Here is a 17222-nt window from a genome sequence, read left to right as displayed (position 1 = left end):
CTGTCGAAAGAAAGTATATCAATACATCGTGGACAAAAGTTTGAGAATAAGTATTGTGAAGTGACACTCCCTTAGACAAAAGTGGTTCTTAGAAGAGCCAGGTGTTAACTCTATGTTTCGCTTCTGGTTCTTTCCAAAACCATTTTGCCAGTAAAGAAAGCCACTTCAATTGAAACTTCAGAGAGACATGACACTACCCAAATTAACTGTATAAACGGGTTTAAAAGATGAAAAAAACAAGACTCTGGAGCGTTAAATGTAGAAAATTCAGGAAATTCAAAACTTTTAAAAATGTATGTAACAAACTTACCATATGGTGGTTTTGTGATTCTTGGTTCTGACGGAGCGCTGAATGGTCCTGTGCCAGCCTTGTTGACAGCAGCTACACGGAACTCATACTCCTTGCCTTCAATCAGATCTTTCACTGTCAGTGTTGTCTCTGTGACTGAGTCTCTGTGAGCTTTTGTCCATCTTGTTGAGGAGGTGTCTTTCTTCTCAATGATGTAGCCAGTGATTGGGCTACCACCGTCAGATTCTGGAGGTGACCAGGAGATGGTGATCTGTGTTTTGTCGACGGCTGTCACTTCAGGCTTCTCAGGAGCTCCAGGAGCATCTGTTGAATTAGGTTAATTGTATAAATGTAATTAGAGACTTTCCATGGCAGAAATTTCAATTGGACAAAATTTGGGAATGATCCATGTGAAGTTACACTCTCTAAAACAGAAATGGTGCTAAGAAGGACTGGAAGCAGCAACTATGTGTATCACCTCAAAGACTTCGAAGAATTATTTCCCTTTTAGCAAAAGTAACTTCACTTCATTATCCGAGAGACTTTGTCCAATTTGATTTTAAAATCAGGAGTAAAAAGAACAAATTTCCAACTTGGGGATTCATAGTAGAAAATTCAAGCAAAATTGACACTCAAGATACATGCATTTACGCAAGCTTACCATAGGGTGGTTTCGTGATTCTTGGCTTCGATGGAGCACTGAATGGTCCTGTTCCAGCCTTGTTGACAGCAGCTACACGGAATTCATACTCCTTGCCTTCAATCAGATCTTTGACTGTCAGAGTTGTCTCGGTGACTGATTCTCTGTGAGCTTTTGTCCATCTTGTTGAGGAGGTATCTTTTTTCTCAATGACGTAGCCAGTGATTGGACTACCACCGTCAGATTCTGGAGGTGACCAGGAGATGGTGATCTGTGTTCGGTCGACAGCTGTCACTTCAGGCTTCTCAGGTGCTCCAGGGACATCTTTTAAAAGAGTTTGAGTAAAAAAATGGTTTATTATGGAGCCAAGAGAGATACCCTGAAAGGCAAAGTTACTTAAGATAAAAGATATAAACTGAGGTACCAGAAATTGCTTCCTGACTGGATTGACATGAAATATTGAAATATGCAAACTGTTAACGTAACAGGACCTGAAATTTCATCCAAGCCAAATTTTTTTTAAAGGAAAATCTTGCTAAATGGATAAAAAATCACCCTTGTTTTAATTAAAATATCTCAGAGAATAAGCTTACCATATGGTGGTTTTGTGATTCTTGGTTCTGATGGAGCACTGAATGGTCCTGTTCCAGCCTTGTTGACAGCAGCTACACGGAACTCATACTCATTGCCTTCAATCAGATCTTTGACCGTCAAGGTTGTCCCTGTGACTGAGTCTCTGTGAGCTTTTGTCCATCTTGTTGAGGAGGTCTCTTTCTTCTCAATGATGTAGCCAGTTATTGGACTACCACCGTCAGATTCTGAAGGTGACCAGGAGATGGTGATCTGTGTTTTGTCGACTGCTATCACTTCAGGCTTTTCAGGTGCACCAGGAACATCTGTCGAAAGAAAGTATATAAATACATCGTGTACACAAGTTTGAGAATAAGTAATGTGAAGTGACACTCCCTTAGACAAAAGTTGTTCTTAGAAGAGCCAGGTGTTAACTCTATGTTTCGCTTCTGGTTCTTTTCAAAACCATTTATCCAGTGAAGAAAGCCACTTCAATTGAAACTTCAGAGAGACATGACACTACCCAAATTAACTGTATAAACGGGTTTAAAAGATGACAAAGTCAAGACTCTGGAGCATTAAATGTAGACAATTCAGGAAATTCAAAACTTTTAAAAATGTACGTAACAAACTTACCATATGGTGGTTTTGTGATTCTTGGTTCTGACGGAGCGCTGAATGGTCCTGTGCCAGCCTTGTTGACGGCAGCTACATGGAACTCATACTCCTTGCCTTCAATCAGATCTTTGACTGTCAGTGTTGTCTCAGTGACTGAGTCTCTGTGAGCTTTTGTCCATCTTGTTGAGGAGGTGTCTTTCTTCTCAATGATGTAGCCAGTGATTGGACTACCACCGTCAGATTCTGGAGGTGACCAGGAGATGGTGATCTGTGTTCTGTCGACAGCTGTCACTTTTGGCTTCTCAGGTGCTCCAGGAACATCTGGTGAAAGATGATAATTATATAATATAATAAGTGTAACCGGTGAAATATTTCAATCATATCTTTTTTGGCATCTTTGCTTTTCTGATGTCTTTTGAAAGTTTTATTAATATTTTTTACCCCAATAGTCGGTACGTGGGATTTTTTTCACAAGTTTTGGATTGTTTTTCATGTTCACGCATTTTCCAAGTATTGAAATTATTATTATCTTCATCGTTTTATGTACATGTTATATTGTGAGAAAATCTGTCCTTTAACCCTGGGTGGGTCAGCCACACATTCCAAGTTTCTGGAAAAGTAATCAACTCCAGGCAGGAGGCCTGACCGCATGGTCCAGACTGGAGTCTTTGTTTCTAGCTCATTATTATTCATTAGATAGACTCTAGCTTTTCTACACTAGTTACTTTGTTTTATCACCCCCTCATTAGCTCTGTTTATTCATGATCCCTGTGTGGTTTGCCCAGGAATGTGAGGCACTGGCCAACATTCTGTGGTTTAGATTAGCTTGATTCAGTTTTGTGTTGGCCACCGACAAGAACACACACATGTTGTAAAAGTCTTGTGATTTAAAGAAAGTTTTACAGCGCTGGCTGCGCACAGCTGCCATGCTGCCACTGAGAAATAAAAACAGTATATTCCCATCTCAAACTTGAAGAGCCTATTCCCCTGGTCACATAAGAGAACTGCATTGTAACAGAATGAATTTTGGCAAATTTTAAATATACATCATATGAAGTGACTACCCGAAAAGATAAATAGTTCTTTGAAGAACCACTGGTGTTCACTTGTGCCTACACCTCCAGTTCTTAGAAACATTAAGATGAAGTCACTCTAAATAATAACTCCAAAATAGAAATGGTTCTGAGAAAAACCAGGTGTTAACTCTTGGCCAACACTCTGGTACTACTCAGAACCATTTTTCTTGGAGAGACAGCCACATCATTTGATGTATCTGAAAGACTTTGTCCAAGTTGTTTGTATTCACAGATTAATGTGATGCTGAATTGAAGACTCTTGTTCAAGAAAGAGATTTGAAGAAAATAAACAACAACATCCATTGACATCAAGCCTACCATATGGTGGTTTTGTGATTCTTGGTTCTGATGGAGCACTGAATGGTCCTGTTCCAGCCTTGTTGACAGCAGCTACACGGAACTCATACTCCTTGCCTTCAATCAGATCTTTCACTGTCAGTGTTGTCTTTGAGACTGAGTCTCTATGAGCTTTTGTCCATCTTGTTGAGGAGGTGTCTTTCTTCTCAATGATGTAGCCAGTGATTGGACTACCACCGTCAGATTCTGGAGGTGACCAGGAGATGGTGATCTGTGTTCTGTCGACAGCTGTCACTTCAGGCTTCTCAGGTGCTCCAGGAACATCTGTTGCACACAATTATATGCAATTAGAGACAATGTATGGTACAGAAATGTTTGAGAACAAGTAATGTGAGGTGCCACTCTCTAAAAGAGAAGGGGTTCTTAGAAGAACTAGTTGTTAATTCCATGTATCACTTCTGGTTCTTCTTAGAACCATTTCTCCTTTAGACAGAGCCACTTCATGTAAAATGTCAGAGAACATGACATTGCCAAATTTGATTGTATTAATGGGCTTATATAAGACAACAAAGTCAACACCATGGGGGATTAAAGGTAGATAATTTAGGTAAATTAAATTTAACAAATTCATTCAACAAGCTCACCATATGGTGGTTTTGTGATTCTTGGTTCTGATGGAGCACTGAATGGTCCTGTTCCAGCCTTGTTGACAGCAGCTACATGGAACTCATACTCCTTGCCTTCAATCAGATCCTTGACTGTCAAGCTTGTCTCTGTGACTGAGTCTCTGTGAGCTTTTGTCCATCTTGTTGAGGAGGTCTCTTTCTTCTCAATGATGTAGCCAGTGATTGGACTACCGCCGTCAGATTCTGGAGGTGACCAGGAGGTAGAGATATGTGTGCTGTCGACTGCTGTCACGTCAGGCTTTTCAGGTGCACCTGGAACATCTGTCGAAAGAAAGTATATAAATACAATCAGAAGCAATGCACTGTGGACAAAAGTTTGAGAATAAGTAATGTGAAGTGACACTCCCTCAGACAAAAGTGGTTCTTAGAAGAGCCAGGTGTTAAGTCTATGTTTCACTTCTGGTTCTTTTCAAAACCATTGTTCCTGTAGAGACAGCCACATCACTTGAAACTTCAGAGAGACATGACACTACCCAAACAAAATTGTATGAACGGGTTTAAAAGATGACAAAGTCAAGACTCGGGAGCATTCCATGTAGAAAATTCAGGAAATTCAAAACTGTGCAAATTTACGCAACAAACTCACCATATGGTGGTTTTGTGATTCTTGGTTCTGATGGAGCACTGAATTGTCCTGTTCCAGCCTTGTTGACAGCAGCTACATGGAACGCGTACTCCTTGCCTTCAATCAGATCTTTGACTGTCAGTGTTGTCTCGGTGACCGAGTGTCTGTGAGCTTTTGTCCATCTTGTTGAGGAGGTGTCCTTCTTCTCAATGATGTAGCCAGTGATTGCACTACCACCGTCGGATTCTGGAGGTGACCAGGAGATGGTGATCTGTGTTCTGTCGACAGCTGTGACTTCTGGCTTCTCAGGTGCTCCAGGAACATCTGGGGAAAGATGATAATTATATAATATAATAAGAGAACTGCATTATAACAGAATGAATTTTGGCAAATTTTGAAGATACATGATATGAAGTGACTACCCGAAAAGATAAATAGTTCTTTGAAGAACCACTGGTGTTCACTTGTGCCTACATCTCCAGTTCTTAGAAACATTAAGATGAAGTCACTCTAAATAATAACTCCAAAAGAGAAATGGTTCTGAGAAAAACCAGAGGTGTTAACTCTTGGCCAACACTCTGGTACTACTCAGAACCATTTTTCTTTGAGAGACAGCCACATCATTTGATGTATCTGAAAGACTTTGCCCAAGTTGTTTGTATTCAAAGAATTATGCGATGCTGAATTGAAGACTCTTGTTCAAGAAAGAGATTTGAAGAAAATAAACAACAACATCCATTGACATCAAGCCTACCATATGGTGGTTTTGTGATTCTTGGTTCTGATGGAGCACTGAATGGTCCTGTTCCAGCCTTGTTGACAGCAGCTACATGGAACTCATACTCCTTGCCTTCAATCAGATCTTTGACTGTCAGTGTTGTCTTTGAGACTGAGTCTCTATGACCTTTTGTCCATCTTGTTGAGGAGGTGTCTTTCTTCTCAATGATGTAGCCAGTGATTGGACTACCACCGTCAGATTCTGGAGGTGACCAGGAGATGGTGATCTGTGTTCTGTCGACAGCTGTCACTTCAGGCTTCTCAGGTGCTCCAGGAACATCTGTTGCACACAATTATATGCAATTAGAGACAATGTATGGTGCAGAAATGTTTGAGAACAAGTCATGTGAGGTGCCACTCTCTAAAAGAGAAGGGTTTCTTAGAAGAACTAGTTGTTAATCCCATGTATCTCTTCTGGTTCTTCTCAGAACCATTTCTCCTTCAGACAGAGCCACTTCATGTAAAATGTCAGAGAACATGACATTGCCAAATTTGATTGTATTAATGGGCTTATAAGACAACAAAGTCAACACCATGGGGGATTAAAGGTAGATAATTTAGGTAAATTCAACTTAACAAATTCATTCAACAAGCTCACCATATGGTGGTTTTGTGATTCTTGGTTCTGATGGAGCACTGAATGGTCCTGTTCCAGCCTTGTTGACAGCAGCTACACGGAACTCATACTCATTGCCTTCAATCAGATCCTTGACCGTCAGTGTTGTCTCTGTGACTGAGTCTCTGTGAGCTTTTGTCCATCTTGTTGAGGAGGTCTCTTTCTTCTCGATAATGTAGCCAGTGACTGGATTACCACCGTCAGATTCTGGAGGTGACCAGGAGATTGAGATCTGTGTTCTGTCGACTGCCGTCACTTCAGGCTTTTCAGGTGCTCCAGGAACATCTGTCGAAAGAAAGCATACCAATACAATCAGAAGCAAATCATTGTGGACAAAAGTTTGAGAATAGGTAATGTGAAGTGACACTCCCTTAGACGAAGGTGGTTCTTAGAAGAGCCAGGTGTTAACTCTCTGTTTGGCTTCTGGTTCTTTTTAAAACAAAACCAATTCTTCTGTACAGACAGCCTCTTCAATTGAAACTTCAGAGAGACATGACACTTCCGAAAAAAATTGCATGAACGGGTTTAAAAAATGACAAAGTCAAGACTCGGGAGCATTCAATGTAGAAAATTCAGGAAACTCAAAACTTTACAAATTTACGAGACAAACTCACCATAAGGTGGTTTTGTAATTCTTGGTTCCGATGGAGCACTGAATGGTCCTGTTCCAGCTTTGTTGACAGCAGCTACATGGAATGCGTACTCCTTGCCTTCAATCAGATCTTTGACTGTCAGTGTTGTCTCGGTGACTGAGTCTCTGTGAGCTTTTGTCCATCTTGTTGAGGAGGTGTCCTTCTTCTCAATGATGTAGCCAGTGATTGGACTACCACCGTCAGATTCTGGAGGTGACCAGGAGATGGTGATCTGTGTTCTGTCGACAGCTGTCACTTCTGGCTTCTCAGGTGCACCAGGAACATCTGGGGAAAGATGATAATTATATAATATAATAAGAGAACTGCATTAAAACAGAATGAATTTTGGCAAACTTTGAAGATACATCATATGAAGTGACTAACCGAAAAGAGAAATAGTTCTGTGAAGAACCACAGGTGTTCACTTGTGCCTACAACTCCAGTTCTTAGAAACATTAAGATGACGTCACTCTAAATAATAACTCCAAAATAGAAATGGTTCTGAGAAAAACCAGAGGTGTTAACTCTTGGCCAACACTCTGGTACTACTAAGAACCATTTTTCTTTGAGAGATAGCCACATCATTTGATGTATCTGAAAGACTTTGTCCAAGTTGTTAGTATTCACAGATTTATGCGATGCTGAATTGAAGACTCTTGTTCAAGAAAGAGATTTAAAGAAAATAAACAACAACATCCATTGACATCAAGCCTACCATATGGTGGTTTTGTGATTTTTGGTTCTGATGGAGCACTGAATGGTCCTGTTCCAGCCTTGTTGACAGCAGCTACACGGAACTCATACTCCTTGCCTTCAATCAGATCTTTGACTGTCAGTGTTGTCTCTGAGACTGAGTCTCTATGACCTTTTGTCCATCTTGTTGAGGAAGTGTCTTTCTTCTCAATGATGTAGCCAGTGATTGGACTACCACCGTCAGATTCTGGAGGTGACCAGGAGATGGTGATCTGTGTTCTGTCGACAGCTGTCACTTCAGGCTTCTCAGGTGCTCCAGGAACATCTGTTGCACACAATTATATGCAATTAGAGACAATGTATGGTGCAGAAATGTTTGAGAACAAGTCATGTGAGGTGCCACTCTCTAAAAGAGAAGGGGTTCTTAGAAGAACTAGTTGTTAATTCCATGTATCACTTCTGGTTCTTCTCAGAACCATTTCTCCTTCAGACAGAGCCACTTCATGTAAAATGTCAGAGAACATGACATTGCCAAATTTGATTGTATTAATGGGCTTATAAGACAACAAAGTCAACACCATGGGGGATTAAAGGTAGATAATTTAGGTAAATTCAACTTAACAAATTCATTCAACAAGCTCACCATATGGTGGTTTTGTGATTCTTGGTTCTGATGGAGCACTGAATGGTCCTGTCCCAGCCTTGTTGACAGCAGCTACACGGAACTCATACTCATTGCCTTCAATCAGATCCTTGACCGTCAGTGTTGTCTCTGTGACTGAGTCTCTGTGAGCTTTTGTCCATCTTGTTGAGGAGGTCTCTTTCTTCTCGATAATGTAGCCAGTGACTGGATTACCACCGTCAGATTCTGGAGGTGACCAGGAGATGGAGATCTGTGTTCTGTCGACTGCCGTTTCTTCAGGCTTTTCAGGTGCTCCAGGAACATCTGTCAAAAGAAAGCATACCAATACAATCAGAAGCAAATCATTGTGGACAAAAGTTTGAGAATAGGTAATGTGAAGTGACACTCCCTTACACAAAAGTGGTTCTTAGAATGCCAGGTGTTAACTCTCTGTTTGACTTCTGGTTCTTTTTAAAACAAAACCAATTCTTCTGTACAGACAGCCTCTTCAATTGAAACTTCAGAGAGACATGACACTTCCGAAAAAAATTGCATGAACGGGTTTAAAAAATGACAAAGTCAAGACTCTGGAGCATTCAATGTAGAAAATTCAGGAAACTCAAAACTTTACAAATTTACGCGATAAACTCACCATAAGGTGGTTTTGTAATTCTTGGTTCCGATGGAGCACTGAATGGTCCTGTTCCAGCTTTGTTGACAGCAGCTACATGGAATGCGTACTCCTTGCCTTCAATCAGATCTTTGACTGTCAGTGTTGTCTCGGTGACTGAGTCTCTGTGAGCTTTTGTCCATCTTGTTGAGGAGGTGTCCTTCTTCTCAATGATGTAGCCAGTGATTGGACTACCACCGTCAGATTCTGGAGGTGACCAGGAGATGGTGATCTGTGTTCTGTCGACAGCTGTCACTTCAGGCTTCTCAGGTGTTCCAGGAACATCTGGTGAAAGATGATAATTATATAATACAATAACAGAACTGCATATTACAGAATGAATTTTGGCAAATTTTGAAGATACATCATATGAAATGACTTTCCGAAAAGAGAAATAGTTCTTTGAAGAACCACAGGCGTTCACTTGTGCCTACACCTCCAGTTCTTAGAAACATTAAGATGAAGTCACTCTTGATAATAACTCCAAAATAGAAACGGCTCTGAGAAAAACGAAAGGTGTTAACTCTTGGCCAACACTCTGGTACTACTAAGAACCATTTTTCTTTGAGAGACAGCCACATCATTTGATGTATCTGAAAGACTTTGCCAAAGTTGTTTGTATTAACAGATTTATGAGATGCCGAACTGAAGACTCTTGTTCAAGAACGAGATTTGAAGAAAATAAAAAACAACATCCATTGACATCAAGCTTACCATATGGTGGTTTTGTGATTCTTGGTTCTGATGGAGCACTGAATGGTCCTGTTCCAGCCTTGTTGACAGCAGCTACATGGAACTCATACTCCTTGCCTTCAATCAGATCTTTGACTGTCAGTGTTGTCTCTGAGACTGAGTCTCTGTGAGCTTTTGTCCATCTTGTTGATGAGGTGTCTTTCTTCTCAATGATGTAGCCAGTGACTGGACTACCACCGTCGGATTCTGGAGGTGACCAGGAGATAGTGATCTGTGTTCTGTCGACAGCTGTCACTTCAGGCTTCTCAGGAGCTCCAGGTACATCTGTTGAATAAAGTTAGGTGTATAAATGTCATTAAAGACTTTCCATGTTGGAGAGTACAACTTTGGAAAAGTTTAAGGATTCAAATTATGATTTGCCAAACACCCAAAAAGAAATGTTTCCAAGAAGAACCAGCAGTTTTTTTTACACAATTTCTCTTTTAAAGACAGCCACTTCACCTGACGTACCTAACAAATGTTGAGCAAGTTAATGGAATAAACAGGTTCATCAGATAACAAAGTCAATATGGGGGTCAGGAAAGAAATTTCTTGCAAACTAAAAATCAAAATGTTAAGACAACAAACTTACCATATGGTGGTTTTGTGACTCTTGGTTCCGATGGAGCACTGAATGGTCCTGTTCCAGCCTTGTTGACAGCAGCTACACGGAACTCATACTCCTTGCCTTCAATCAGATCTTTGACTGTCAATGTTGTCTCGGTGACCGAGTCTCTGTGAGCTTTTGTCCATCTTGTTGAGGAGGTGTCTTTTTTCTCAATGATGTAGCCAGTGATTGGACTACCACCGTCAGATTCTGGAGGTGACCAGGAGATGGTGATCTGTGTTCTGTCGACAGCTGTTACTTCAGGCTTCTCGGGTACACCAGGAACATCTGTTGGAAGATATTGACATAGAGATTCATAAACAGTCTCAACAGGTTTTCTTTAAAGAATATTCAGATCTGACAAATAACCAAGAACTATTGCAAATTGCTTACTGACTGGATTGACCTGAACTTTAGAAAATTAAAAATACCTGACGTTTGGATCCAGGCAGAATCTTTCTTAAAGGAATATCCCACTACGATCTAAACTGACAAACCAATTAACTTTTACAATTTTGTAACTTAAGATATCTGATAAAATCAGCTTACCATATGGTGGTTTCGTGATTCTCGGTTCTGATGGAGCACTGAATGGTCCTGTTCCAGCCTTGTTGACAGCAGCTACATGGAACTCATACTCCTTGCCTTCAATCAGATCTTTGACTGTCAGTGTTGTCTCTGTGACTGAGTCTCTGTGAGCTTTTGTCCATCTTGTTGAGGAGGTGTCCTTCTTCTCAATGATGTAGCCAGTGATTGGACTACCACCGTCAGATTCTGGAGGTGACCAGGAGATGGTGATCTGTGTTCTGTCGACAGCTGTCACTTCAGGCTTCTCGGGTGCACCAGGAACATCTGTTTAAAGCATTTGATCAACAAATAAATTCATACAAAAGTCCTAAGAGTCATTCTAAAAGGTGAGCAAAGTAACTTTAGATATGAAAAATAAAGCTAGCATGATCTTTCTAAAAGGAAGATTCAACTGGAATTAATAAAAATGGCATTGCTCACATTTATATAACATTTCATGGCTTTGAGGGGGATACAAAATACATTGAACAAGCTATAACAATTTTGCATGAGTCAAAGACGACTGCAAAATTGTTATAAAGAGTGCAAAATATTCTTGTATCCCCGAAAAAGTCATCCAATACTATAATTATTATTTATATCAGGCTGACTTGATCAAAAAAAAAAAAATCTACGACACTGTCTTGTAATAATTGCAATCTGCTTTCCTCCCTTCCACATTAATGTCAACTTAGAACAGCGAAAAAATACCCCACTAGCGTAAGCTTATCCAGTGTCTCAAATTCCATCAGTAAATTCTTTTCGATCAGAATATTTACTGTCTTCTTGGTTGCTTTCAAGGTATTTTCAGCATCTTGATTTCGTAGATTTTATCGTATATTTCTTTGCTTACTGAAGCAAATCTTGCGCCGCTCGAAGCTGCCATTTTTGTTGTTGACAAACAGTGCGTACGTACCCCGCGTATGTGCGACCCTACCGCACACTACGCTCTGTTGACTGATTAACAACTGTGAGTTTCTACGCTGTTGCTTGAGCGGGAACCAGCAAAATGCACATCAATACCATGAAATGCATGGATATCTATGAAACACCCAAAGGGATGTTTCATAGCCATCAGGGCTATGTAATACACTGATTAATTTTTACTACTTGGAAGCCTGATATAAATAATAATAATGTTCAATATTGTAACTCAAGATATATAGGAGATAAAGCTTACCATATGGTGGTTTTGTGATTCTTGGTTCTGACGGAGCACTGAATGGTCCTGTTCCAGCCTTGTTGACAGCAGCTACACGGAACTCATACTCCTTGCCCTCAATCAGATCTTTGACTGTCAGTGTTGTCTCGGTGACTGAGTCTCTGTGAGCTTTTGTCCATCTTGTTGAGGAGGTGTCTTTCTTCTCAATGATGTAGCCAGTGATTGGACTACCACCGTCAGATTCTGGAGGTGACCAGGAGATGGTGATCTGTGTTCTGTCGACAGCTGTCACTTCTGGCTTCTCAGGTGCACCAGGAACATCTGTTGAAAGAGTTTGACACATACATTCACAAAAAGTCTTGAGAGGTGTTCTTAGAAAAATAGCAAAGCTGAAAAGTAAAAAGAACTGTAAATATCTTACTAACTGGATTGACCTTAAATATAGAAATTGACAAGTAAGAAACTGACGCTTGGATCCTTGCAAATTCTTTCTTTAAGGAATATTTTTTTCTAGGATCGAAATTGACAGGCTCATTAACCCTTTACAATTTTGTAACTTGAGATATCTTAGAAAATCAGCTTACCATATGGTGGTTTTGTGATTCTCGGTTCTGATGGAGCACTGAATGGTCCTGTTCCAGCCTTGTTGACAGCAGCTACACGGAACTCATACTCCTTGCCTTCAATCAGATCTTTGACTGTCAGTGTTGTCTCAGTGACTGAGTCTCTGTGAGCTTTTGTCCATCTTGTTGACGAGGTATCTTTCTTCTCAATGATGTAGCCAGTGATTGGACTACCACCGTCAGATTCTGGAGTTGACCAGGAGATGGTGATCTGTGTTCTGTCGACAGCTGTCACTTCTGGCTTCTCAGGTGCTCCAGGAACATCTGGTTTTGAAGAATGATAGTAAAAAAACATTTTGAATAGTTGTCAGTCACCATGAAGTTACCTACTTTCTTTACCAGGCCAAGGTTAAATTGGCTGTCTAAAATCTATATAAGTGTATTTAAAAGAAACTTTCCCATTTCAACTACCAATGAGAAACTTTTTTTTAGTCTATACATTACGTTCAAGTAGTCTGTTGGCTGACTGCAACATTTGTTATAGCAAAATGTACAAATTTTTCAAATTAAAAACTAAATAGCCCATTCTGATGCTCAGAATTTTCAAGCACTTTCATGGAAGTTTTCAGAACATCTCAGAAGATAATTATGTATACGAACTAGGTAAATTCTTTACGGCAAAAATAGGTGTAGTTGAATGGAGAACTCCTTTAAGATCTGAACCCATGTAGCTGTTTACGAGTGGAAGTTTATTCACTTCTTTATTGACAGAAATTATAATTTTTACCCAACCTTACTGATAAGAAAATAAGGATAACAAGTACCGTATGGCGGTTTGGCTTTCTGTGGTTGAGACGGCTCACTGAATGGCCCAGTTCCAGCCTTGTTGACAGCAGCCACATGGAACTCATACTCCTTGCCTTCAATCAGATCCTTGACAATCAATGTTGTCTCCGTGATCGGTTCCTTCGTGACTCTCATCCATCGCGTGGACGTCTTGTCCTTGCGTTCCGGTATGTAGCCGGTGACTGGACTACCACCGTCTGTAGAGGGCACTGTCCATGTGACGGTCATCTTTGTGCTGTCGATGTCGGAGACAGTGGGTATGTCCGGAGGGCCTGGCACATCTGAGAGACGAATGTTGAAAGAATTAAATTTTGTTGAAGACTTCCCCTTACTATGATATCTTCCTGTCAGTGGTGTAACTACGTACATACCCACCCCAGCAGATGTCTGTTCACCCCCTCCCCCACCATTTAAAATCTTGAATTGAACACAATTATATATCACTTGCCTTGAGGTGGCCCCCTTAAACAATTTCTGCACCCCCAGGTGCCCCCTTCAGAACCCTAATTACGCCACTGCTTCCTGTGTTAATTTTTTAAAGGTGTTTTTATGCATTCGTAACGCTGTAGACATACTAAAAAATAAAGTGAATTTTTAAAGTGTGACATTTGTTCTGTCCCTTTCTCTTCAGAACTTTGTAATAAGCCATTTAAGTATCATTAGGAATGACTTTTTATTTTTATTTGTTGGGTTCTTAGTTTGCTATTTATCATCACTCTTGGAGGGTGACTACATTAAGGAGTGCATCCAGAATTTTAAACTCATTTATACCAGATATGACATGGACAGCAACAAAAAGTGGACCCAAATTTATAGAATAACCCACATGCAAAGAGTTAATTTGTTCACTAACTTAGAATCTATTATGGAACAAAAATGACTGAGCATATAATTTTTTGGACAAATATTTATTTGACGGTTTGAAAGTGTTCAATGTTTGACTGCATTGCCACTCTCTGTAAAAATAGACAATGAATGATCAGGAATTTAAGATGTACATAAATCGAAGAGACCCTCCTTACCGTAAGGTGCTTTTGCCTTTTGCAGGTCTGATGGTTTACTGAATGGTCCTGTCCCGGCCTTATTGACGGCAGCCACATGGAACTCGTACTCCTTGCCCTCGTTCAGATCTTTGACGGTCAGCGTTGTCTCGGTGATGGTCTCCTTGGTAACCCGTGTCCATCTGGTGGACGTTTTCTCCTTGCGTTCCAGGATGTAGCCGGTGATTGGACTTCCACCATCACTAGAGGGCGTTTCCCATGTGACAGTCATTTGATTGCTGTCGATGTCACTGACGGTAGGTTGCTCTGGTGCACCTGGAACATCTGCAAATCAAGGAGTACATTACATCCGCAAAAATATTAACATGATATATCCAATGTGTCCAATAACATACAATATAATTGTTCACTATGGACTTGTGATGACTGGGTGTGTGGGTCAGTGTGTATGTGTCATGGTTCGTGTGCATATGGCGTGGAGTACATGCAATACTTTACTCTGATGTGCACAAACTCAACTCATATTTATGTACAGCATACAACAGAAATAGATCCAAGAGTCTTGCTTTACACTTTCTTTGTAGCAATTGAGGGGATGCTTGCACAAAGAAACCACATCCAACTTGTTTGTAAGTTGGGACACGGTCACTGGTATAATGCAATTCTTCTTCCCCAGTTTTAATTACAATGGTTGTTTCCTCAATAGTTTACCAAAATTCCACTGCATTGTGAATTAAGAAGACAGATTTAAATTCTAACACCAAATATAGTTCCTTTTTCTGGGGATGGGCATGAAGCTGGGAGAAGTCTCAAGTTGTTGCACGGGCTGACTCCAAGAAGAGATGATGAAATCATTAACAGTTTAAGAAAGTTTACGAAGTAGGGATAAATAGAAATTGACAAGTAAGAAACTGATGCTTGGATCCTTGCAGATTATTTCTTTAAGGAATACTTTTGTCTAGGATCGAAATTGACAGCCCCATTAACCCTTTACAATTTTGTAACTTGAGACATCTTAGAAAATCAGCTTACCATATGGTGGTTTCGTGATTCTTGGTTCTGATGGCTCACTGAATGGTCCTGTTCCAGCCTTGTTGATGGCAGCTACACGGAACTCATACTCCTTGCCTTCAATCAGATCTTTGACTGTCAACGTTGTCTCTGTGACAGGTTCCTTTGTCACCTTGGTCCACCTTGATGAGGTCTTCTCCTTGCGTTCCAAGATGTAACCTGTGACGGGGCTACCACCGTCAACCGATGGCGGTGACCAGGTGACTGTCATCTGAGTGCTGTCAATGTCACTGACAGTTGGTCTCTCTGGAGCTCCAGGGACGTCTAAAAACAACAAGGAAAGTAATTATTGATAGGGCAAGAAAATTGACTTATGTGAGATTTGAACCTGCAACCTCTTGAATACAAGTACCTGGGTTCCCACAGAAATCTTAAAATGGAAATTCCATGATTTTCTTCATGACTTTACCAGAACAAAATGAGAGATTCCCAAGATTAATTCCAATGCTGTGTTGGCATCTTAGGAGCCTATTTTCAATACACTGGCCAGTCATCACTCTAAGGCGAGGGATGACAATACCTTTCAGCCATAGAGGTGACTAGTTTACTAAAGTGAGAGAAAGAGCCAAAAGAATTTGAAATGAGAGTAATAAGAATTCTTACCGTAAGGCAGTTTAGCCACAATGGTATCAGAGGGTTCGCTTGGTTTGCTGACACCTGCTAGATTCTCTGCAGAAACTCGGAATTGATACTTGTTGCCCTCCACCAGATCTGTGACTTTGAATGTGAGTTCTGTCACCTGTAAATAAGACAATGGAAAGCTGAGTTAATAGATGATCTAAATGACAGTTTGTCATATTTGCATGACAGTAAAATTTGATGATTACAATCTTTGTTCATTAAGAATATTTCACAGCATAGAACACATGAATATGATGACCAAAAATGCACAGAATAAAGGTGAAAAAAGTGGTACTCCTCAACCTCGGGGGCAGTTTCAATGTTCTTCAGAAATCACCAATCAAACAAAACGTCCCCTTAATTTCACAGAAAATGTATAATTTTATATTCCATTAGTCCTTGTACCGCCTCAAACCATCCCAGCACTCAATAGTTTTATGGATTCAATAAGGAGTAAATACACTGTAATACAATGTAATACAAGTGCTAATGGGTATAACTATAGGCATATACATTAAATCTCTATTATCCTTCGTAAAAGTATGTAATGGAAAATTGAACACCATCTTAACTCATTTGAAAGCTTACTACTCGTGAGTAAAAGCAAAGGCAAAATCTACCATCCATTTCCATATTTGACTTACTTTCTCCCGATTGGCTCTCACCCAGCGACCACGGCTGACATCACATCTTTCAATGATGTATCCAGTCACAGGGGAGCCACCATCAGATTCAGGCGGGTTCCATGTGATGGAGATGGTAGTAGCGTCAATGTTCTCTGGTTTCGGTTTGCTGGGCGCCCCCGGGACATCTAAGACACATGCAAAAAAAAAAAAAACATGAACGGGCAATACCGTGAAAAGTGTATGACTCTCTTTAAGGCTGGTTCAAGTGAATTTGAATGCAATTTTGTGATGCAACAGGGAGATTTTGTGATGCAAATTTGAAAAGTTGAACACATTTCAAGTTGGGTCAATTTGGTCCCCCCCCCCAAAAAAAAAGGACATTAAATTTGTTTTCAACTTGATTTGAAATGCTACCAAAACGAAATCGTGGAAAGTGCATGCAAACGGCACAGAGCTGAAACCGAATTTGGTGAAATGAAATGAAATAAATGACTTTCATTATTTTCACAAAATTAACAGTTTTATTTTGTCCGTTTGGAACACGAGATCTAGTTTTGTTTGGACTGAGCCCTTATACTCACCCAATTTTGCATTATTACCATTGTATTCATTGAATCAAAACACATTATTAGAAATTATCAAAGAGCTTTAGAGAGCAAATATAGGTCACTTGAC

The 17222-nt window shown here is 40.2% G+C and overlaps 1 protein-coding gene across 1 annotated transcript in view; it reads right to left on the bottom strand.

The window, feature by feature from the left end:
• Positions 1-17222, bottom strand: part of LOC119721557 (titin-like) — a gene marked incomplete at its 3' end in the record, with an annotated part of 46910 nt that overhangs the window by 158 nt on the left and 29530 nt on the right. The window contains exons 39-61 of the mRNA XM_038191638.1: positions 16566-16732; positions 15904-16039; positions 15262-15564; positions 14251-14553; positions 13207-13509; positions 12404-12706; positions 11838-12140; positions 10640-10942; positions 10076-10378; positions 9466-9768; positions 8734-9036; positions 8103-8405; positions 7482-7784; positions 6749-7051; positions 6117-6419; positions 5496-5798; positions 4763-5065; positions 4135-4437; positions 3512-3814; positions 2136-2438; positions 1523-1825; positions 951-1253; positions 311-613 (exon numbers count right to left, since the gene is read on the bottom strand). Of these exons, the coding sequence (XP_038047566.1) occupies positions 311-613; positions 951-1253; positions 1523-1825; positions 2136-2438; positions 3512-3814; positions 4135-4437; positions 4763-5065; positions 5496-5798; positions 6117-6419; positions 6749-7051; positions 7482-7784; positions 8103-8405; positions 8734-9036; positions 9466-9768; positions 10076-10378; positions 10640-10942; positions 11838-12140; positions 12404-12706; positions 13207-13509; positions 14251-14553; positions 15262-15564; positions 15904-16039; positions 16566-16732 (6666 nt within the window). The remainder of the gene's footprint in view (positions 1-310; positions 614-950; positions 1254-1522; positions 1826-2135; positions 2439-3511; positions 3815-4134; positions 4438-4762; positions 5066-5495; positions 5799-6116; positions 6420-6748; positions 7052-7481; positions 7785-8102; positions 8406-8733; positions 9037-9465; positions 9769-10075; positions 10379-10639; positions 10943-11837; positions 12141-12403; positions 12707-13206; positions 13510-14250; positions 14554-15261; positions 15565-15903; positions 16040-16565; positions 16733-17222) is intronic.

The sequence above is a fragment of the Patiria miniata genome, unplaced genomic scaffold, assembly GCF_015706575.1.
Source record: "Patiria miniata isolate m_02_andy unplaced genomic scaffold, ASM1570657v1 HiC_scaffold_13, whole genome shotgun sequence".
In the NCBI taxonomy this organism is placed as follows: domain Eukaryota; kingdom Metazoa; phylum Echinodermata; class Asteroidea; order Valvatida; family Asterinidae; genus Patiria; species Patiria miniata.
Note: the sequence above shows the minus strand (reverse complement) of the source record. Positions and strands in the feature narration are given on the sequence as shown.